Consider the following 24,439-nt stretch of genomic DNA (forward strand, 5'->3'; position numbering starts at 1 on the left):
TTTACACTAGTTGGAAAGAAGACATGTTATGGAAGCAAAGTAGGCCTACTCTTAACTTGCAAAACTTAACTCAAAATTGCTGTGCATCAAAAAATGATGTTGCCTTGTGTCTCGGTCTGTATCTAGATTTGTGTACTGAAATACCAATTTGCTATAATGATATAATTATTGTGCTTTTAATTAGCAACAAATCTGATATTTGAACAGTTTACTTGATTTTATTATAACGCAAAATACAAGCACTGTATCATAATCACTCCAAACATGATGCATTTCGAGTAATATTGACACCTAGTGGCAAAACAAACGCCTTGACTCTTCCTTTTCAAGGTGTTTTATAACAGACCTGTCCCACCAGTCGTCATATTTCAGGATTCAGTTGGCCTGACTGTCTGTCAACCCAGACTCATATCAAATAAGAAGAGGGGGGCCGTAGAGAGGAGGGTTGCCAGGTTTGAGAGAAACCAGCTTTATGGTTCAAGATGTTTATTTTCACTCTGGCTATTCAGTCCAGTATTATTGTGTGTAGAAATACAATGACATTCACAGCAATTAATATTAGACATATTTCACAGGGGTTGCATTACATTTCCACAAAAACATTTTCGCCGTCATGAATGGACTTCCATACATCCTTATTACAAAGTTATATTGAATGACATTTCCTCGAGCTGTATGCAATGCGTTCCACAAAAAGTTCAAAAATCATTTTCTTGATGAAGGAATTTTTCTTCGAATTGAATTTTTAATTGTAGGCCAATATTATATGCCAATAAACCATAACCTACACCCATTGACACGCATAAATTACACATCAATATGGCAAGCCGATTTAGCTTTTATTCACTTGGTGAAAAGTGAAAGTTAAGGGAAAAATCAACAAAATATAAACCATTAAGAATATTCAAAGTAAGAAATTCGAAAAATTACCAAAAAATATTTACGTATCCAAATAAAAAACAAATAAAAGTTGATCAAAAAATAGTAAAATAGTAAGACTAGTAAGAATGCAAATTCTTGATATCAGAAATTCATTTGTAACTAGTTAATGTGTATTCTTGATATCAGAAATGCAATTTTAACTAGTGAGATTGCACCGTTTTTCTCATTCATTTCAATGGGAGTTGGAATTTGAACTAGTTTCTGATTACAGTAATTCAATTGTTACTAGTTACAATTACATTTGAACTAACAATACCAATTTATGATATCAATAATTCAATTTCAACTCGTCGAAATGCCAATTTTTGATATCAGAAATACAATTTCAACTAGTTCCAAATCCTTTTTTGATATCAGGAATTCAATTGTAACTAGTTATAATTGTTATGATATCAACAATTGAATTACTGATATCAGAAATTGGCATTTGAACTAGTTCATATTCCAACTCCCATTGAAATGAATGAGAAAAACGATGCAAATCTCACTAGTTAAAATCGCATTTTTGATATCAAGAATACACATTACAACAAGTTACAATTGAATTTCTGATATAAAGAATTTGCATTCTAACTAGTTCAAATTCTATTTTTGATATCAGAAATAAACATTATTGCTGGTAAGAATAGATTTGTTGATATCCTCCAGAAATGAATAAAAGCTAAATCGGCTTGCCATACATCAAGCCCAGCAACAAAGTATTGCATGCTGTTGCTATGATTATTAATATTAATATAAATAAATTAACACATCAGAAGGAGGATGGGTCTATCCCTATCTGGCAACCTCACTGTGACCGAGCTCGTAGTGCAGTTTGCATCTGGAAGTTGTCGCCATCATATTTGGCTTACTGCTAAGCTAACCTTAAGTCAGTTAGTCGTGATTGTCCGAGGATATAGAGTTAATGATAGATTGAACCTCCCTTTGTTTCCCCTGTCGGGTGTGTGTTAACTGTAGTCATGTTATTAATCAGTGGACGTGTCTAGGTTAGGCGCTGTGGTAAAATTGTGTAGTTTTAATGACATTAGCCGTGGCTAATTTTGAGAGCGCACATTAGCCGGAGTCTTGAGGAGCAGTCAGGGGCTGCTAAAGCTAGCTAGCTGGCGACCAATTGACACATTGAGAGATATTAATATAAGTGAATAAAGCGCCGGTAGTGAACGTTGTTACATGTTGTCAGTGTACAGTTAGTTACACAAGGAGCTAGCATCATCGCAAAGCTAGCTCTGCTAACAAAGCTAACAAAACAACAAGCTGGGATTGGTCTGCGCCGGAGGAAGTCTGCTAAACTGGAGCTGGCACCGGTATATTTCCCGTCTTTAAAACGTATGTGTTGCTTCTACTTATAATTGTGATGGAATTCATAATGCCATTTACTGTAGAGTGCTAATTAAGCGTATGTTGCAAAGGTTGTTGCTCTGCTACAGCTACACCCACCAAGTGAACACCATTGCCCTCAAGCTAGCTTTGCACTGCGATGTAATTGCCACTTGGTGTGTTTTTTTACTTCATCAGCTGTCAGTGTGTGTATTAAATATGATGCTGATGTTGTGTTTGGGTGTATCTTGTTGTGTTACAGCTGGCTGTTGGGCCTGACAACAACCAAGAAGATGTCAGAGGGAGATAACAAGCAGGCCTCCGACTCTGCAGCCCAGGAAGTGAAGACCGAGTCAGCTGCTCCCGCAGGTCAGACCGTGTCTCCACCGATGTCCATGGTCTCCCATCCTCCAGCCGCTGCTGCCACCGAGGACGAGGAAGAGGAGAGCGAGGATGAGTCGGAGATTTTAGAGGAAAGCCCCTGTGGACGCTGGCAGAAACGCAGAGAAGAGGTATGGGATGAATCTGAAGAGGGCTCATTTACCGTTACTAAATATTCAAAGGCTTTATTTTCATGCACAGTAGCTACAGTGTAGATATCCATCCTCCTCCAACAATGCAACATGAATATAAGACATAAAACTAAAAACAATAACACAGTGCAAGAAGAAACAGAGTACATTAAAATGGTGCAAGACCAATGTGCAAGTAATGCAGATGGAGTAAACTATATACACATTATAAATACAATAAGCTAAATGTTGCAGAGAATGTTGTAAGTGAGGAAGTAAATGCAGGAGTCTATATACATGCAAACATGTATGCGTAGGGCTCGTGTTTACATTTTACTAAGGTATAAAGTACATTTACACTCAATTGCTAACAAGCACTGGTCAATACTGAAGCCCCCCCCCTTCAAAAGTCTTCATACGATATGCATTACCAACAGATGGAGAAGTATAGATGGGAACGGAGTGCATGGATTTTGGTGGTCATTGAGTGCATTTTGTGTGAAAGCAATGAAAACGGCTTCACACTTTAGACTGCTGTCTTTGCTGACTGTAAGCATAGCTTGAACCTATACATGTTAGCTTTCAAAATAAAACCTGTGAGCCTGATGCATTATTTTGTTTTCCTCTTTTAGGTGAATCAGCGTAACGTCCCTGGGATCGACAATGCTTACTTGGCCATGGACACTGAGGAAGGAGTGGAGGTGGTGTGGAATGAGGTCATGTTCTCAGAAAGGAAGATTTTCAAGCTACAGGAGGTGGGTGCAGCGCTGTGAGGACGTATTCAGTCGTGTCTGAAGCAGTTATGTCCACAATGTTGTGTCAACTAGAAGACAGGGGAGTCCAGTGTTTTGATAAGGTTAGGATGATTGTGCTTTCTTTGTGTGAGGTTACATTTCCCACTGTGATCTCAAAACAATATAGCGGCTTACTGATGTTCATTTTCCCCCGTATGGCTTTAAGATTCTTTGGCAAGTGGTCAGACTTGTTGCTGCCAGCACCATAGCAACACACACACTGTAAGCTGAGTAGAGGCAGAAACATTGTTCTTCTTTGCGTAAACTCTTTGACATCTATTTATTTGTATTGGTGGTTTTGCAATAGTCTGAAGTGGTTTCTGTTAACCCACCCTTATCTTGGTTGAGTTCAGTCGGACAACTCACGTGTTTCTTAATATGTTTATTCTAAGCAGCACATAGTTTGAGTTTGGCATCTAGGCTCGGGCCCAGCGTTTCCGCCAGGGGGGCGTCTTGCCGTCATTCGAGCCGAGGGCGTCCAAAAATATTAATAATTCGAGAGAAGATCGAGAGTTTTTATCGCTTGAAATGACAAAAGGAAAAAGGACAAGGACATCTCTCTGTTGGAGGGGCAAAGGAGTCTGGTGGGATTCTTATCGGGGGAATTGAAGATTGTTTCCCCGACATCGGCGGTGCCTGCTACAGGACAACGTGGAACGTGTGCGATTTGGATAAGAACATTGAGTGATGATTAGAAAACTACCCCCGAGCCTACAGGTGGAATGTGGGGGGGTGGTGGGGCAGGCGAGTAGCAGCAACATGAACGTAGCAATAGCAAGTGAACACAGCAGCAGCGGCATTAGCGAGGCAGAGGCAGGAAGACCTGGCAGCTTAAATAGAGCGGCATGTTTAGGAGAATGTGTTTGGTTGGTTGTAGGGACGAGGTGCGTCACGTGTTAATGTATCATTGGTGCTCGAGTTTACTGAACTAGCTCGCAGGCTTCGCCCCATTAATGGCATCCGATCTAGTCTGTTGTTGCTTTTTGATTAAAAACACAGAAGTTGTTGCAAGACTGTTTTCAACATGCAGCTTTTGTGTTTCATTATGCATATGACTGGAAGAGAATGGTGCCCTCAGTGTTGTTGAGCTTTTAATAAACCCTTTTATAGAAATGAAACAGCTGATGGACTTCTCTGAAGTAAAGAGCAAGACCCAGAGCTGCTTTTAATGGACGCTCGTTCACAGCTGTCAACATTTATTTTGACCTTGACCCTTACAAGACAGTCTGTTTGACCACTAGTCCAACCTGCTGCTAGAGAGAAGGCAAGGACATTATAATGACTCTATTTTAAGACATGATGAGCTCATGTGGCATTTTTTGAAACATTACATTTGACAAGATAGATGTTAAATGTTACTGTGGAAATGTGACATGTATAAACTCAAATTCTAATGACATGTTTTCTGTTTTGTTTTTAGGAAAAAGTCAAAGCAGTTTTTGACAATTTGATCCAGCTGGAGCATCTGAACATTGTGAAGTTTCACAAGTACTGGGCGGACGTCAAAGAGAACAGAGCGAGGGTGGGTTATCATCTGAAATGAGTTTTCTTAAATCATATGAAATGAGTGTTATGGGTTTAACGTTGATCTGCTTTCATTCCTTTGACTTGCCTGCAGGTCATTTTCATCACTGAGTACATGTCCTCTGGAAGTCTCAAGCAGTTTTTGAAAAAGACGAAGAAAACCACAAGACCATGAATGAGAAGGTTTGAAAGCGTTGCTGTGACTCCCCCATACATTTGTAAATGATGTTACTGGGAAACGATGCGGACAAGTCACAAACAGTTTACACATTTTTCATTATCTTAAATGTTCTTTGATCTATTTCCTGTCTGTCAGGCCTGGAAGCGCTGGTGCACACAGATACTGTCTGCCCTCAGGTAAGAAGAACAGAAACGTTATTTTCTCTGAGCTACGTAGTTGTAAAGAATAAATTGTAATATGGTGCATTGGCTGTTGTCCAAATGCGCATATATCGTTTTTTGCCTTGGCAATGGCGATGTTCTTTCTTGTGGTAGCAGTTGTTTTGTTGACTTAACACTCGTTGGCTCGTCTCCAGCTACCTGCACTCCTGTGAACCTCCCATCATCCACGGCAACCTGACCTGTGACACCATCTTCATCCAGCACAACGGCCTCATCAAGATCGGTCAGGTAGAGGTCGTTTAAATCTCTAAGATCAGCACAGTGTAAAGCCAGGGTTACGCCCCTCTTGCCAATTCTTCGTTTGTTTTACTACAGATGCCCTCACTATTATTATTATTATTATTACTACCAGTACCTTGTATTAGCTGTCTTGTTATTAAGGCTTTTCCCCACCGTTTCAGTTGCTCCAGACACCATCAACAACCACGTGAAAACCTGTCGGGAAGAGCAGAAGAGCCTTCACTTCTTTGCTCCGGAGTATGGAGGTAAGATCCAGACGTTTCTCATGAAAGAGTTCTGTTCAGAGTGTCTGGTTACACCGTGGTTTGCAGCCAGGCGTGGGAAATGTGTTGCACATCTCTCCCATCTCTGTGCTTAAGCAGTACAGACCATTCATAACATCAACAGGTGATTAGTAATGAATATACAATACAGTGCAAAAACCTACTACTTGTCCCTTTTTCACATATTTGATCATTCATTACAGAACTGTTTCTTCTTAGTGTACGACAACCTGTAACTTCATTTGTAGCTCATGTGGCACATTGACTTTTCTCCTCACAAAGATATGTCCGTTTCTGAGGATCTGTGAAATGGTTGAACTAAAAAACACATATTATTAAAATGATATTTATTATTTTAAGAAACTCTTCTTCAAAATGGTCTTTTTAAAGATATCAGAGAGTGATTTTGATCAGTTTGGTTTTCTGCTTCCAGCTGTTGCCAATGTCACCACAGCCGTGGATATCTATTCCTTTGGGATGTGCGCCTTAGAGGTGAGAAGAAACCAGCTGTTGGTGGCTCATTCTTTGTTTATGGAAAATGCTCTGCTGTCGTATGTAACCATTTATTCTTAACAAAAATGTCACCCCAGCTTTCGACATGCTAAGTTTGCCTTTTGCTTTAGTTACGGAAATAGAAATCAGGATTAGGGCTGCAACAAACGACTCATTTGATAATCGATTAATCGACTATTCGGACTATTATGCCTTGCACAATTTCTCAAACGCTCTTATTTAGCAATCAACTTTTAGATTTAGCTTGAGGTTGTTTTAGGCATGTGGAAACTAACAATGAAGACAATAAAGATGAATACTTGATTCAAAAATACATATATTATTAAATTAACTTAACAAATTGCGAACAAAATTAACATAGCTTTTTATTTAAATTAAATAAATAATATTTCACATCAAAAGAAACAAATCGTATTAAATAATCTGATGACAGAACTGTAAACAGAATAGCAGAAACTTTAACAAAATAAATAACTCAGTTTCCTCTAATCATTAACCCATGTTTGTATCATGTGGTTAACTCCGTGTGTTGCTGCTAGCATACATAACACCTGACGTGGAAACGTTACTCGTGGATGGGGCTACAGAGCTACTAGAAAGACACCCGGTGCATTCCTCCGTCTGCATGTGGAGCACTTTTGCTAAATGTTTAGACAAATTGCTCGTGTTGCCGCCCTTACATGCTGAACTCTTATTGCACTTTTGGCAACGAGCATTTTCCACATCGAGACATTTAACCACACCTTGGAGCGCTTAGTTCTCTCCGCCATCCCCGCCGTGTGTGTGTTGCTGCATGGAGCAGCCGCGTGTGTAAACTGAGAGATCTCTCGTCTGGATTGGAAAGATCGAAAATACATCATAGACGCTTTTTGTTTGTCTTTTTGCATGTTAGAAACGAGTTGGCGACACTAAGACTGCGATATAATGCTTATGTAGCAATAATACATATCTTTTTTAAAGTCTCCAGTACCGATAAAACACCGATAACGTTGGAACTTAACGGCGCGGTAAAACACACGTGATGACGTCACCAACGAATCGACGACTCTGAATTAGTTGGAAATGCTGTTTTAACCCTTCAGACCTTTTAAAAGACACTCTCAGACCATTGGCTGCTGTTAACTTGTTTTTATTTATGAATCACTTCCCAAATCACCACCCTTCTCTGTCCGGTCACTCCTTCAGATGGCTGTGTTGGAAATCCAGAGTAACGGAGATTCGTCTTATGTGTCCCAAGAAGCCATAAACAATGCCATTCAGATGCTAGAGGACCCTTTTGCAGCGGGTGCGTGAGCGATACACAAGTATCAAGAGCCTGTATGGCTGTCTGGATTATAAATCTATAACTTTAAGATATTTTCCCCCGGTGATTTCCCAGGAATTTATCCAGAAGTGTCTGGAGGTGGACCCCAGTAAGCGGCCCACCGCTAAGGAGCTGCTGTTTCACCAGGCCCTGTTCGAGGTGCCATTACTGAAGCTGCTGGCGGCTCACTGTATCGTCAGCCAACAACGTGAGTCTCACACACACACACACACACACACATGGACACACATGCACACACACACACACACACCAAGCACACACCACACACACGCACACACACACACCAAACTCACACACACACACAAATGCACACACACACCAAACACACACATACCACTCACACACACACACACACACACACGCACACACACATTGACACACACACAACACAACACAAACAACACACATACCACACCAAACACACACAAACACACCAAACACACACATACCACTCACACACACGCACCCACACCAAAACACACACACACCAAACACACACATACCACTCACACACACACACACACATGCACACACACCAAACACACACACAAACACCAAAACACACACAAACACACACACAAAACACACACATACACACACACACAAACCAACACACATACCAACACACACCACACACACACACAAACACACACATACCACTTACACACATGAACACACACCAAACACACACACACACCAAACACACACACACACCAAACACACACACACACACCAAACACACACATACCACTCACACACATGCACACACACATGCACACACACCAACACACACACACACACCAAACACACACATACCACTCACACACACCAAACACACACACACACCAAACACACACGCACAACATGTATCATCTGATTGATTACTGGCAATTCATATCTTTAATATACAGCTATTGGCATTTTGTTCAAACCAAATACAGAGTTTACAAATAAGAATTGAAGATGATCTGTTTTCTTATAAAGGTCATTTGTTTTCCAAACAATGGTGACTTGATATTTGTTTTGTTTGACTTTGTTAGGACTTAAACACAGCACAGAAAACCACCGTGATAAAAATACCTTGGGTGAATGCTTCTTCTGATCGCTCTCTTCTCTGTTTGCCTGCAGATATGATTCCAGAAAATGCTTTAGAAGAGATGACAAAGAACATGGACCCCAACCTGGTGATTGTTGAAGTCAAAGATGGAGTTCAGATGAAGTGAGTCTGAGTGGAACCACATAGTGCGGACGTACAGAGATAAACTTTGGGAGAGAAGGAAGTCTTTAGAAGGGTTCCTGTGTTGTTGCTGTCTTCATATTATCACACTGAAATCAATAGATTATTTATATCTACACGTGTATATTTCTTGTCTTGATTTGCTGAGTAACATTGTGTCTTCTGCTTCAGGCTCTCTCAGTTCCCTGCTCTTGAGCTGGACAAGTTCCTGGAGGATGTAAGGTAGGAACAAAGCTTTTCTGCAGAGTCAGGGCCTTTAAGGCACTAATGGCCTTGCTTCTTTTTACTGGCACAGACTCCTGTTTGTTATATGATTCTCCTTGAACACTAAGCTCATCTTTTAGGACGCTGAAACACCTCAGGAGATTCTACTTTGAACCATTTTAGCCTAAAAACATTATGGAACACTGTCTTTAGAAATCATCTTTGCTGATCTAACAGCATTTCAATCAGGAGAGACGGTTTTGATGAAAGAATACATATTTATTGCCAGGAATAGACAAATGAATGTAATGGAGTTTTGGCGATTAGGCCTCGTTGTGCAGGAGTATCATTCGGGAAGGGAGAACCGATCCGACGAAACCCCCCCCCTGGGGTCTAGACACTGGCGGTGGTGAATGGATAGTTGGGTTCGGTCTGAAGGGGAGTGGCTTAGCTCGACCCCGGATTCAGAGGGACAGGAGGTGAAAAGGGGGTGAGGGAGGGTTGCGTTGAGTCACCTGAAATGACAGCTGTCAGAGGGGAGAGCAGATTTAAAAGGTTTAGTGGAGCGCTATGATAGGCTTGTGGGAATAGAGCGAAGTGATTGGTTGAGCTGGGGAGTGACGCCTCCGATCACTTATTGAGAGGAGAGAGAGTATAACATAGACATAGTAAATGAATGAGTAAAGAAGGTCTTCCTGTTGAACTTACGCTGAGCTTCATATACAAACCTAAAGTTATTAGCTTTCTGTTTCAATCTTTTAAAATTCTTCTCCAATTTGTAGATAGTAGATCATTTGTCCCTTCCTCTTTGTGTTAATAGTGTTGTGACGAAGGTAACTTTGTCACTGAATGGCTTCGGGCCTTGCATATGTGCACATGTTTATACATTTATATTATTTATTGATGTAGTGTTTATTGTATTTTATTTTGAAATGTGTTCCCCTTTCCCCATGTCTGTTGCCATTGGTTGTGTGCACCTGGTGCTCTGTGGTGTCTCCTCCCCCTCACCTGTGTCCTGTTGGGTTGATTGGGTTGGGCATTTAGGCTCTGGGTTTAGCTGTTTGGGGAGAGAGTGTGTGTGAGATCCTGGTGGCTGCAGGCTGTGCCCACGTGAACAGCAGCAGCAGGATTGAGGCTGTGTGTATTGTGTTCATGCTGTAATAAATGCCCACACCGGGTTATATTTGGGACGTGCTGCCTCTGCCTCCTTGCTTGGACTGGGCCGCTCAATTGTCAGCTTCACAAGTGTATTGCTCTCTGTAAAGGTCATTGTGCTCAATTCTCTGCATGATAGGTGATATAAATAAAGCTGATTCGTTCTGCTGAACAGCTTTAGGCCAGAAATAGGACCTTTTGTAGTTGGATATACACATATATCCATGGATAGCAAAGCCTTTACTTATATCCTGCAGCTGGACAGCATGAACTAGTTTTCAGTCGTCCTAAGGTTGTCTCTTATTTTCCTCGTTGCAACAGGAATGGGATCTATCCTCTGACGGCGTTTGGGGTACCGAGTCCTCATCAGCCTCAGCAGGAGACGGTGAAGTCGCCCATCGTTCCCCCCTCTGTGAAAACCCCCGACCCCTGAACCCGCTGAGCTGGAGACCAGGAAGGTAAGATCTGTCATATTTACAAAATCCTACTGTGACCTAAAGGGAAATAACTAGTAAATTACTGTTATTTGATGTAAGCAATGTGTCAGATTTCTGCTCGAATCATATTGCTGATTACTAGAGAAATAACAAAAAGCTTCTCATAGTGTGGAATCGTTTTTTTAAATTTGCATTTCATTCTTAATTTCCATGTATACTTTTTCATAATAACTTCATAGTCTGCACTTCCTGTATTCAACTGTTCTCCTTCACAGGTCCTCCAGATGCAGTGCAATATTGAGCCTGTTGACGAGGGCAACAAGCACCATGTGAGTTTAATTGTGGATAAATGATAACTGTCTCTGCTTCTTAGTATTTTGTCATATATGAAAGTGTTTTATGTTTTGATATGTCTTTTGTAATGATTCTTTGATTCTCTTTGCAGCTGACCTTGCTGTTGAAAACTGGAGGATAAACTGAACAGGCACCTGAGCTGTGATTTGTTACCAAGTGAGTTTCTTTGTTATTGCTTCGTTCATTAGGGCCGAGTTCTATCATGTGATAGTTGACGGTACTGGCATCATGCAGTCGTTACAAAAACCATTCTGCCTATCTGTTCAGATGAGAACGTGAATGATCTGTCGGGGGAGCTGGTTCAGCTCGGATTCATCAGCGAGGTGAGAGGCCTCCATGACGACCCTCAGACTGAACACTTCTGCTATAATAACCCCAGCAGCCTCTGACATGTTGTTGTCCCCCCCCCGCTGCCTCTGTTTCAGGGCGATCAGCCACGACTTGCCTTCAGTTCTCGAAGAAGCCTTCTCCAAGTTCTACAGCTAGGAACGGATCCCTCAACCCGGTGACGGTGTCCTCGTAGCGGTGGACTCCCCGCTCTCTCAGCCTCCTCGTCAACAGGACTAGCTTTTGGCTCCGCCTCTGAGTTGCAGAAGCTTAGCGAGGACCGGAGGACGCCTTGCTCCGGCTGCAGGTCTGCTGTCGGGTCTCCTGGGGGGGAAAAGCTGCCACTGAGTGGTTGTCGCTTTCTATCTTGTTTTTCTCTCCTCCCACAGCAAACAGCCCATCTGCTTCTCTTCTGACAGCGGGAATTCTAGTCGCAACTTTAAGGAAAATACAAATGTTTTCACTTTTTGGCTTATCTCTTTCGGTTCTCAAGTAGCGAAGGAGGTAAGCAACATAAAACTGGATTACTGCAGTATTTTCCTTGAGTCAGTATTAAATTGTATTTTAAAGATTTGTACTTAAACTGTTAAATAGTTGTCTGTACAAAGCAAATTCTCTGTCCCGGCATACTGAAGTGTGTAAGTGTGTGTATTATGGTGTATGGTTAAGTCTGGTCTCTTTAAACTTTGAGCAGCGAGTGAGGCGGCGTCCCACCCGTTATCGGTTTCTGAAGACTCGAATGCATTGAGCTCGTAATGCAACAGATGCTACGTCACTTTTCATTTGAAAAACATTTGATTATAGGACAAATTAATTAAATGTGCAGCCGCAACCCAATCTGAAGAGCTACAGCTACGATCTGAAAAAGAAGTCTATTTATTTGTTTATTTTGTCTTGAGTGTGTACTGTAATTCACTTCCAGCACTAAGGCCGGTGGTGGTTTGAATGTAAGCTTTACGTTTCTCTCATCCTTTGAATCGCGCTATTATTTTCTATTGAAAAAAAAGAAAAGTGTATGGGGGGGGTTGTCACCTGACTGTGGTCCAATGTCTACTGTAGCTTCAGTTTTCCAAGTAGCTCATTTCAGACTTAAAGATCGATTTCAAGTCATATAAATGTGTTTTTAGGGGACATTTACACAGGAGAATTCATGTGAAGATATTTCACATTAAAGCAAATGGTCTAAAGGATGTTTGAGGAATGCATGTCTGCTGTTTCTACGTCTAAAAAGTAACTGATGCATTGGGTTCAATTGTCTTTGAGACATAATAAAGGAGTTTGGTCAGTTTCAGGCCTGTCAACATTTAGATTTCTCCTGAATCTTCAGTTCTCTTCATGGGCTTCGTTGTTCTGTTGGACAGCAGAGCTATGCTATGGAGATGTTCACTTCTCGGCCCCTTAAATGTTAACTGTTCGGGGATCTCTTTGCACTGCTGGACACTTTTATATCCTGTTGGAAATGTCACGTGGCCTCTTCGCAGTAGGAAGCACTTAGATAATGATTGAAGTGTCGGCAATGATCCGGTCTACTCTTCGCTGTGACTGCCTTCTGACGGTCTGTAGAGATACTGGTGTGGAGCTGCCTGGCATGTTAGTAACCATCTTGTACACTTTATGCTGGACACTGTGCTGTTTCTGCAATGCATTTACCCCTTTTTTTCACTTCCTGAAATAAATATTTACACTATCAGCACTTCAGGTCTTTGTTTGGTGTCAACTTATAAGACAAAGGACATCTTTCTGATGCAGGAAATGCCCTTTAAGACATTATACTCAACTGCGTGTTTTTAAATGTGTTTCCTCTTGCAGAAAAAGCTAATATTGATAACATAATAAACACACAGACACACACATTTCAATTGTTTAATTATTTATACAAAAGAAATCCTGATGCATCAGGGGTGTGATCTCTACCCTTTAGAGCATCACTATTTGTTCAAAATGTTAAGAAATTGTAGCCCTTGTACAAGTATATTCATGTACATACTGAAAGTCACAATGTGTGCTCAATTAACAGTTGAATTAAAAACACATTTCATGCTGACAAACACATCGCCGTACAAAATGACAGCAGTATAATAAAAGTACAGCAAGACTAAAAAATAGTTTTTGATATATAAAACACCCCTAGAAAGACACTTTAAATAAAAAGCTACCAAAATGGCGGACATCCAGATGAGTGTTTCCAGCTGCGTGGGTATTTTCAATTCTGTACTTTGTTGAGTAGAAAATAAATCAAAGGAACTACCAAAAAACAGTACATAGCACTTCAATTCAAAACACATTACTCTTTCACATTAAATTGTGTTTTACTTTCCTGTTTGAAAGTAATGTATATAGGCACAGTAATTAAATTCATGAACCACGTTTGGTCGACACCATTCCTTGTTATTAACACTCAGGGACAAAGTCACTATCACCATTTCCATTGTTTTACGTCGAGAGCTGCCAAACAAAGAGAAAGGGAATTGCCGCAAACTGTGATATCCGTTTCTGGTCACTCCAACAATCAACATCACTGCACAATGGTTCTCAAGAAACATCAAGATTTCAACCTGTTCCACAAAAAAGACTCCTGTAAACTGCCAACTCTGAAGGGATTTCAAAATGTATACTTATACATACTCTTCTTAAGAATGTAGCATGTGGGAATTGTTCGTAATTATAAATATGCTTTGAGAAAATTTCAGATTTAGTTTGGAGCTAATATTTGTGTTTTTAATCCAATAAAGGTTTATTTTATCTTTTAGATTCAAAGCAAGAACACAATCAAGGACTGACATAAATATGGTCATGTATCATTTCTCTATATTCACATTGAGTCTGAGAACATGTCTCAGCAGGGTATCTTAATATTTGAATTATGACATGTCACAGCAGGGAAATAAATGAATAATGGCTGAATCCCATTAAGCAGTTTGAGTTTCATGGGTTTGTGCACGCTGACTCACTGTCAGGGCTTAAAACATTTTAATAAAGCAGAGCCATTATTCATGTTGTTAGTAACACCTCTGCTTCTCTTTTGATTCGTGAAAACACTTATTGGATGCTTTATGAACTAATATTCATTTGACTCAAAAGGGATATAAACACGATAACAAAAATTAGACCATGTTATTTTGATTGTAGTATCCAGCAGATGTATCATTGTACAAGTGATATTAAAACCTTGTATGTATTATACTTTTGATTAATTGAAGTGTGAATCTGTGTTTTAAAGCTACAGTAGGTTTGTGGGTCTCTGCAGGGCAGCAAGATGTATCTTCTAGTACATTATGAACTTCAATTTCCCAAAATCATTACTTTAGATAATTAACAGGGTCTGAATTTGAAGAAGTGTGCTTTTCTCTGATGCATCCCCAACTAGAAAGTGTTTAGCTGTATCTCTACATAAAGAGAGATATAGTATTTTGGAGTGAAACACTTGAACCCTTGTAAACAAATAATGTGAACTTGGTACCATCAGTGCAGCAAAAGGCATTCGACTTAAGGAGGTTTTTCCTGTTTCCACCGCTGGCTGGAAGTAGATGACTTCATGGTGTCATGTAGCTCTGTCCTAACAATCTGTGAGCTCTCCCCAGGATCAGACAAAAGTGGCGACTTCCTTTATTTCTTCAGGCACTGGTACATGAGGGCTCGTGGGTTCAGCATGTAGCGCTCAGAGCTCAGTAGCTTGGTGAGATACTGCGGCACCCGGGGGGCGAGGAGCCATGTAGGAAACCCCCGGGCTGACGGCCATCACCTCGGCGATCTTCTGCTTCATCTCCTTAATCTCCCGGTCCTGCCTCATCACTTTATCTGTCCGACAAACACAGGAAATACATGAGGCTCAACACTGACAGACAGGTCTTATTTATTGACATTTAAGAGTATGACTTTCTTTTTAACATACTATAATATTACTTTTTTTAAACATACTATACTATGACTTTTTTTCGACATAAGTCACGTATATGGCATACTATACGATGACCATCTTTTTATAATTTCTTCATAATAAAACAAATATATACTTTTATAGTAAATATCTTAAGCATAAAAATAATAATAAAAACTTTTCTTATGGCATAATATATTGTAAAAAAATGTTGTTTTTGTTGACATACTGCACTATAATATTTATTATTATTTTAATATGCGCACTATACTAAACCTTGTCTTTTTTATATAATTTTGCAGACACAGTAAACTATGATTTTCTTTTCTGATATACTATAATATGACACTTTTCCTGACCTTTTGATGGCATACTTTGACTGTTTATCATGACTAACAGATACTACACTGATTTGTGAATGGCAGCCAAAGGTCATACAGTATCTCAATCCTGCCTTCGAATACTGTTTTTTGATCCAAAGATGAAGTTAAAATTGATGAGGTAAGGGAGTGTGAACCTTGAGCGATCTCCAGCTGCCGGCGAGCGTCTCCCAGAGCCGAGAAACAGGTCCAGTTTGATGCGAGTCTCGGCGCTCAGGTTGTACTCCAGATGTTTGAGCCTTCTCCTGCATGGCCGACAGAGTGGACAGCAGCATGTCTGTTCTCTTTCTTCCACACAGCGGTTACATTCCCAGAGCCTGAGACCAGAAACACACCGACGGTAAGAACGTGCTTAAAATATCAAAACATCAATCCACCTTGTGTCATGAAAACGGAGGGATTCGATGCTTTGGTCTCCTACGTATTTTTGGCTTTTTAAAAGTTTACTATGTGTCTTTTGAACTTAGGAAAGCAATGCACCTCAGAGAGCGAACCATTTCCATAATGAATTGGCCATCAATTAGATATTGAGATACTCTGACAGATGTCTTTGTTTGGCCACCAGTTTTTAATGAACATTTCGAGGGAAGTGACCTGAAACGTTTATTAAAGCAGTGCAACATTGTATGAAAGACCTGACTTTGGTGTAAGCATGCTTCATGGAGGGAGGGTATGTCACTAAAAATGAAATCAAATACAAACACAGTACGACAACGTCCACAGCTGAAGTCAAGACGACAAAAACAACCATTCACATTACTACATACTGACATGATGACAAAGTGCAAAAGGTTGACTGCAGGCCAAAATAAAAAGATGACTAAATGGGTCCCGGTGGATGATTCGGATAGATTTAACAAACACAAAGAATTACAGACATAAAAAACGGGATGCAAACAGCAATGACCAAACTGAGGACAAGTACTGGACCACTTGAGACTCACAGACACTTAAAGTTCATTCCCAAATAGAGTAGAAATATACCTCAACATCACTCTCTAGATTCTAGCACACGACTCTCTTTGAACTTGACACTCCAGCTGTAGTTGTTTGTACTCTGTCTCTAGATCTTTAACTCTTTTCCTTAACATTTGGGTTTCACAGTGTTCCTGCCTGGTGTAGGAGATGGAGAAAATAACAGTTTTCATCGGTAAGAGAGGAGTTTCATTGCGAAAAATACAAAAGAAACATCTACATATACAATAAATATAGTTACATAAAATGCAAGAACATGTATTAACAGTCTGTACAAATGTCCTGTGTGCATTAAAGGAATAGTTTGATATTTATCAAAACAAGCGTATTCACTTTGCCAAGAAGATTGATACGACTCTCATATCTGGAGCTTCAATATAAGACTAATGTTTAAGTTAGCTTAGCTTAGCACAAAGCCTGAAGCAAGTGGAAACATCTAGCGTAAATCTGTCTTAAGGTTATACAGTTCACCAACTAGCATCCTAAAAATGTCTAAAACGAACAAAACAAATATTGGGACTAAGTCAAACCCTGTGCTTTCCAAAAAAAAGTGTGGCATATACTGTAGCTCCTCCCAAACCCCAAGTGGTGTTTTTTCACTCTTCTTTTTCGTGTAACATGAGAAATGAGACCTAATGTGTTGGTTAGCGGGCTATAGACCTGCTTGTAGGCAGAGTTTCCTACCTTTAGACAGAGCCTAGCTATTTCCCCTGTTTCAAATATACTATGCTAATATATGCTGATATACTAAGCTACACTTCAGCTTCTCACTGAACACACAAACATGAGCATTGAATCAATCTCCTTATCTAACTCTGGCAAGACAGCGAATAAGCATAAGTCAAACTATTTCTTCAAAGGTTTGGCCGTACACTCACTGCAGCATTTAGTTATACTCAGAAGCATACAGGTGCAGCTCTACTTTGCAGGCACAAAGCCACTTCCTTAGCGAGGAGTTTGAAGTGTGATTTACCTATTGTTGAGACTCCGTGCTGTGTTGTTTGCTTCCTCCAGTCTCTGAGCCTGAAGCTCAGCCAACTGTTTCTCCACGGAGAGTCTGGCCTCCGTCTCTGCTCTCGTCTTTTTCTCCAGCATGGCGCTGCTCTGTTTGTCCCTCTGCTTGGTTTTAGACAGGCACAGAACCCTGAAGGAAAAGCGTTAATCTTACTTTGCATAATGTGAAAGACCGAAAGAAGTGGGTTCGTTTGAGATTGAACTTCACAGTGTTTTAGAAACAAAGTGAATCCCTGTAGTTGCTGGAGAGCACCTTGCTTTAAAAACTGTAGCATGTCTTATCAGAAGCGTTGCTGCTGATCAGAGCTTTGCATAAAGTGCTCATCTCAGACCAGATTTAGAGCCTCTGGCTGTGGATGAGGGTTAGATGTGGGGAATGTGTAGATAACTCATCTGTGATTGGATGGACGATTGTAACAACGTCATGTTCTTAAAGCACAGAGAAAGCAATGTGTTGTTCCAGATTAAACTGAGACACATGTATGCTACTGTGTACAATTGAGAAATGCACTCATTTAAGGGCCCCACCAACTATATAAATTAAACATCTTAATACCAATTTTATATTCTCATGAATTGAATATCTCATGAAAGACTTCAGTAAAATGTGAGTATCATTCATTTATGGATGAGAATTGTGAGCCACAATCCTTCAAAATAAAATATGACTTGATAAGATATTAATTCGTTTGAAAAGAGAAACATCAATCTGTGTGAGGATTAAAACATCAGCCCACAAACGGTTCTGCTTTTCACAAAGATACACACAGTGTTTCTGCATGCATTCATCATCCCTGTCTTAGGGTTTATTATAGCCTGATGTCATGTGTTGAGCAGCCCACAGGAGGAGCCAAAGAGCTGAGGATCTGCAGGATGACTCACTTGCTCTGGAGCAGCATGTTGGACTGTCTGAGCAGGGACACCTCTGGCCTCAGGCTGCGCTCACTGTTGGTCAGGTTGCAGACGTGGCTGCGCAGCTCCTGCTCGCTCTGCCGGCTCAGCTGCAGCTCGGCCCGCAGCCTCCTCAGATCCTGCTCCAGCCTGGGAGGAAAACACAGGAAGAGTTTCAGGATAAAAGCTACGATTTCACAATCCCATGCTGAAGGTACTGATGGCGTACTTGTTCATCTGCTCAGCGTGGTGATTGCTTCTTCTCTGGGACGTCCCGGTTGGGGCTGACCGTCTTCGAAGCTGGATCTCTGCTTCTTCTCCGTCCTCCCTGCGGGGGGGAGGGAGTGTTGTGCTGCCTCTGCTGGCTTTTGGCGAGGAGCTTTTAGCCGCCCGTGTAGCTTTGCTTCCTGGCTCATCTTGAGGTAGATTTTCCGGGGTTGTGGAGGATTCGGGTCCTGCTGCCCCGCAGGGAAGCAGATCTCTGGACTCACCAGGTTTGGATGGTAATGGCCGCCGGTTTGATTCAGCGGACTTCCCCTCCGGCGCTCCCTTCTCTGGCGCTCTCTCCTCGGCTGCGGATCTGGAGGCCAGTCCACGGTGTGAGCCTCGTCAGTGGCCAGCACAGCGCCGTTCTGACACTGATACTGAGTGGACTCAGGCTTTGTCTTCCATTTAGAGCCTGCAAATACAGGCAGAAAGAAAAATACATGCAATTTCATGACTCTCACTGAAGTGTGGGAACACAGAGGAGAACGTTCTGATTGTTGGATTAAGATATTACAAATATGAACTGCAATCCAAGTAAATGTAATGACATTCCAATTGCGATATGACTCACAATATTTGAGAAAATTATAATATTTGGGATTTTTTGCAAGGATCTGTACCAGGGGAGAAATTACATTGCGTACAAAATTGAAGAAGAAGAAGAAGATTGAAGATTCAACTTATTGTCATTACGTCGTACAGGTACTATGTAACGAAACGGTTCCTCTGCATTTGACCCATCCTAGTGTTAGGAGCTGCCATTATGTACGGCGCCCGGGGAGCCGTGTAGGGAACGGTGCCTTGCTCAGGGACACCTCGGTAGCACTTGGTCTTTCTGGGACTTGAACTGGTGACCTTCCAGTTGCCAAGTCCCTATGGACTTCGCCCCCGCCCCAAAATACCTCATTTTTTGACATACTCTTTAGACGTCACCCACATTTTTGCAGTGAATCAGTTCTCACGTCTGAAGATTTTATTAATTACTAATGTATGGTATTATTACAATTCTATAAAATCCCTGAAGTTCAGAGAAATCATAACATTTAAATTACGTTTATTACATTTACTTAACACCTAACTTTGTGAACAACAGTTACTGGTAGATTTTCCACACGTTCATTTTGAATATGCAGTATACTTGGAGTGCCGATCGTCTGATGTCATGAATAAGGATTGTAAGAATGGTAGAGATGTGTGTGTGCTGAAATGTGTGCAGAAGACTCACTGCTGCTGCCATCTGTTCCCGTCTTTGGGAAGACCTGCAGGCCTGGGGGGAGCGAGTGCTGCAGGAGGTGCATGTGGAAGTCATTCTCACTCTGCACAGCTTTCTGAATGCGCAGCTTGAAGATGTTGGTGAAGTAGCACGTGGCATCAAACCCCAGATACACCACAGGATACCCAATGCTGGAACCAAGGGGGGAAACAACACAGTGGGAATATGAGTGCAACATTTAAAAGAGATATCACATATTGGCAAGCAGAACACACCCAATGTCTTTCATTTGTTACTTGGCAGCATACATGTGAATCTAGTCTTTTACACTTTCGTGCACAAACATCCAGCTTGACTCATTATATCACACAGAGAATTCATCAAAGTTGAATACTAATGCAGTTCATTGCAGCTCAATTCATTGAATGTAAGGAATAAATTCTGGATATTCTTATAAAGGCAGAAAGGGAGATTTGTGTCGAATGAACATACCAGTGTGCAGCAAAAAGATGAGACAGGTTTGCATGAGAGGCTTTAAGGTCCTTTAGTCGGAGTGACGCTCTGTGTAGACGAGCAGAATCCACAGGGACACCGTGGATATGCAGATGCCTTTCTCTGCAGAGGAATATCAAATAATCAGATGTGATGGGGGTGTTCAAATACAAATCAGAGCTAATTCACTCAAATTGGTATTTACACACTATAAAATGCTTTATCAGATACAATAATATGCCTTTTTTTAGGATTTGTTAATGGTAAACGCTGCATAGATATTTATTATTGATATAATAAGGTTATATTTTTGTTATATGTGTGGGACACTTAACAACAAAACAAACAATATTTCCACGTGTCCAAATGTCTCACCTGTGTGCCATATGTAATTGAATAACACATAAGTGCTTGCCACAAGAACAGCCAGTGCAAAGGAACAAAAATTAAACAAAAGATGTCCAGAGTGAAGGCAGCACAGACAAACAACACAAATAGCCTGCAGACAAAGAAAGAAGAAAACACGTTAATTTCAGTCAAATGCACTGGAAACATTATGTTGGATTATCGTTATCTGGGCACACAGTATAAATCCCTCAGGAGGGTGCTCACCAGCCCGTGCAGTGGAACGTGGTGTAAACGCTCCCAAAGAAGAGCCAGCAGGGCCACAGGTACTCCAGTCTGAACTCCAGGATGAAATCTGGCCAGCAGCACCAGCATCCACATCATCATAAACTTCACGAAGGTGTACGCACTGCAAATACACAGATCATAAAGTCAAAAATGTTTTCATTGTTAATTAGTCTGATGATTACTTTTCTCACTAATTAGTAACCTTATACTATAAAAAACTTTGATTAGTGTTTCCTAAAGTCCAAGATAACATCCTCAAAAGTCAGAATTCAAAGATATTTAGTTTGCATATTATTTATTGTTTATTTTTCAATTATTCAAAACCCAACAAATATCAAAAGGTTGGTAATTAATTTAATAGATCCCAACTAATTGACTAGTAGATCTAGTACACTGTATACATAAAACATCATTATGGGATGAACATACTCTGGAAGAATGAATAACAAATGTGTATTCTATCTAGACTGAGATATTTCAGACACAGCGAAGCCTCTTCAGCCAAAGCGTTGAAGGCACACAGAATCCAAAACAAAGCAGGAAATGGGATCCTCGTTGCTGAACCTATAATTGAGCAGCTGCGTCTTAAAACTGCAGTCCGTCCTTTTTAAGTAGAGGCACCACAGAACAATGACTGCTCCCTCATTCGTTTCGTCGGGCGACCACGAGCATAACAGGAGCTTTGCTTTCCTCCTTTGTTCTGCACATCACATCACCCCCTCTTTGTTTGGTTACCATGGCAATATTTCATCTGGAGGAGAGAAGGAGCACCAGTTTCCTCCTGCACATGAGTTAAAACCCTCCCTTTTATTGTCACTGTTAACAAATGTACTTGAAATTATCTAACATGTATTTTATAATAAGAGGAAAAAGCTAAATATGCAACAATAAAAAGTAATATTTTATCTGAAAGAGTAAAGAGCTTTAATTCTTCACACAAGTTTTAATTACCCTTATAGGTTACTTAAAATAGTGTGTTTTAATTTCACCTCAAAAAAGCAATATTTAATTTGTAGGAACTAACTAACTAGAGAACGAAATTGAGCGTTTACTGCATGTTAAATTCATCAAATAAGTTCAAATATATCTTGTGCTATTAAGAAAAGAGTATTTAATTAATTTGTATTTTATCAAAGCTGCCAAATATAACAAAAAATATGTATAAAAACATAAAATTCCCCAATAAAGAAGCAAAATTGTAAATGTGATTACAAATTCAATCAAATATAAACAGTGTATATATTTTGAAATACAGTGTAAGCTATTGAAGTGATTATTTTATTATTGCCTTGCTCATGTGAAACAATGCACACTTAAAACAAGTGGTTCTTCTCCTGAGGCAGTCTTTCTTGTCTGTACTCTGTCTAGACGCTTACAAATGATGTGCAAAACGACCTGTGCTTCTTTTAAGCCTAGTAGCAAAATACAGTGAATAAAACAGAGCATTAATTGTGCAGTAATTCGGCCTAATTGTGTGCGCAAGGAGACAGATACAGCAGATGTAACATGCCTGAGTGGAAGCAGGCCGACGTTAACTTGCACAGCTGCTGATTTCTGTCTTTCCGTAAACAATGTCGGGTGAAGTAACTCGCGCAACATTTTGTACGCTCGTGTGTGTGTGCGCGCAGTGAAATCCTAACGGAACGTGTTAAAGCTGCACACTGAGACATATAAAATGTGAGACACGGGATGAAGTGATGCGAGGCAGACAGGTGAGCTGGATGACGACGGCTGAAATTTACACAAAGACGACGGAACACCACAACAAAAGCAGCAGCATCATCCTCCGCCAGGCGACGCTACCTTTCAGAAAGCTTCTCCGTTATTTTCAGCTTTTTCATTTTCCGTAGCCTGCTCGCGTCCACGTATCGTTTCTTCATCTTATGGCTTCTACTCCCTCCGTGCTGTAGTTTTCGCTCCGCAGCAGCAGAAGCGGCAGCGGAGGCAAAAAAAAGAAGCAGAAAATAGAGGAAGCAGATCCTCGAGGATGTGCAGCTCAACCTGTGTGATGATGATGATGTCTGGAAACAGATACAGGCTATGCGCATGCGCAGTGGGTGTTGTACCTACAAGTGTTCATCGCAGGAGGGGAGCAGAACAACACACTGTACACTACACACTGTACCCAGCGCCGTATGGATATAATTATATTCTAGATTCTATTATACGGCTCCATATAGATATGGCGCTGAATGTACCTAATGGGTTAACCCGTTCGTGTCCGAAGACTATATTTAGTATGAAAAGGATAAATGATGCAACCTTTGGACAAGCATCTACAGAACAACTTGGAATTCATTTTTTTAAGTGAAATCGACCTTTTTTCAATTGCAAAAAAGAGAATGTTTAATATCTTTGATATTAAATGTGATATATGTTCATAGATATCACATACTTGATTTGATCTAAATTACAGCGATTTTTTAAATCATAGCCTACTTTTAGTCTTTTTGCACATTGGACTACTGTTTTTTCCCCCTCTAATAATAAAAAATAAATAAAATGTTCTCCAATGTGCCATAGATATAGAGCAGACAGAATGATTGGAAAATAATAGTTTATAGCCAAACGTTTCATCAATTTTGAAAGTGTCTTAATATTTGCCCAGAGCCCAGAGAACACTTTTACCAAAGGAAATTCAAGTTTTTTGTTGTTGGCATCGTCTGTTTTTCAAAAACTGTAATTTTCGTTTAAAAAAGAATATATATATGTATATGAATAGGGGGAAATATCATCACAAGTACTTAAAGCCCATGGGTGAAAACTATGTGGTTTTGTCCACAAGAAATTAAACATTTATTTAAATTATTAAAGATAACAACAAAGAAAATAGTAAATCCTCGCATTTCAGAAGCCGACACTGGCCTGTTTGGCATGTTTAGATAATGAAATAAAGGAAAAGAATACTTTCGAGTTCATTTTTATGTAAAATCTTGATTTTAAAAGTACTGATAACAGTCAAATAATTGTATGAAAGTAAAAAATACATAATTTTCCTGTTATAGGTTGTGGTGTGGAGTGGGGAGAAAATGGCATGAAAAGCAAATACTCAGATAAAGTACAAAGTAGTATCAAGTACCTCGATATTGTACTTAAGTAAATAATTGTACTTATGTAAATAATGCACTTGGTTACACTCCAACCAACTTTCA

General features: G+C 40.3%; 2 protein-coding genes across 2 annotated transcripts; one reads left to right on the top strand and one right to left on the bottom strand.

The window, feature by feature from the left end:
- The first annotated feature begins 2,234 nt into the window (after positions 1–2,234).
- Positions 2,235–13,238, top strand: nrbp1 (nuclear receptor binding protein 1). The gene is given in 23 exon segments (XM_034230644.1): positions 2,235–2,268; positions 2,522–2,771; positions 3,404–3,526; positions 4,986–5,087; positions 5,184–5,244; positions 5,247–5,272; positions 5,406–5,446; positions 5,626–5,715; positions 5,888–5,976; positions 6,428–6,486; positions 7,693–7,781; positions 7,876–8,018; positions 8,960–9,050; positions 9,240–9,290; positions 10,749–10,848; positions 10,850–10,885; positions 11,140–11,193; positions 11,310–11,324; positions 11,326–11,374; positions 11,486–11,541; positions 11,644–11,664; positions 11,666–11,701; positions 11,703–13,238. Coding segments are annotated over 22 exon segments (1,590 nt in total). The 5' UTR covers positions 2,235–2,268; positions 2,522–2,552; the 3' UTR covers positions 11,742–13,238.
- Positions 13,239–13,398: 160 nt separating this feature from the next.
- On the bottom strand, positions 13,399–23,292 carry si:dkey-12h9.6 (macoilin-1). The gene is given in 22 exon segments (XM_034230630.1): positions 13,399–15,238; positions 15,240–15,343; positions 15,940–15,985; positions 15,987–16,034; positions 16,036–16,119; positions 16,787–16,824; positions 16,827–16,915; positions 17,751–17,921; positions 18,674–18,832; positions 18,912–18,941; positions 18,943–18,980; positions 18,982–19,021; positions 19,023–19,270; positions 19,273–19,361; positions 20,175–20,353; positions 20,655–20,721; positions 20,724–20,777; positions 21,030–21,074; positions 21,077–21,153; positions 21,267–21,355; positions 21,357–21,408; positions 23,091–23,292. Coding segments are annotated over 22 exon segments (1,911 nt in total). The 5' UTR covers positions 23,168–23,292; the 3' UTR covers positions 13,399–15,151.
- Positions 23,293–24,439: the final 1,147 nt, after the last annotated feature.

The sequence above is a fragment of the Gymnodraco acuticeps genome, unplaced genomic scaffold (genome assembly GCF_902827175.1).
Source record: "Gymnodraco acuticeps unplaced genomic scaffold, fGymAcu1.1, whole genome shotgun sequence".
Taxonomy (NCBI): Eukaryota; Metazoa; Chordata; class Actinopteri; order Perciformes; family Bathydraconidae; genus Gymnodraco; species Gymnodraco acuticeps.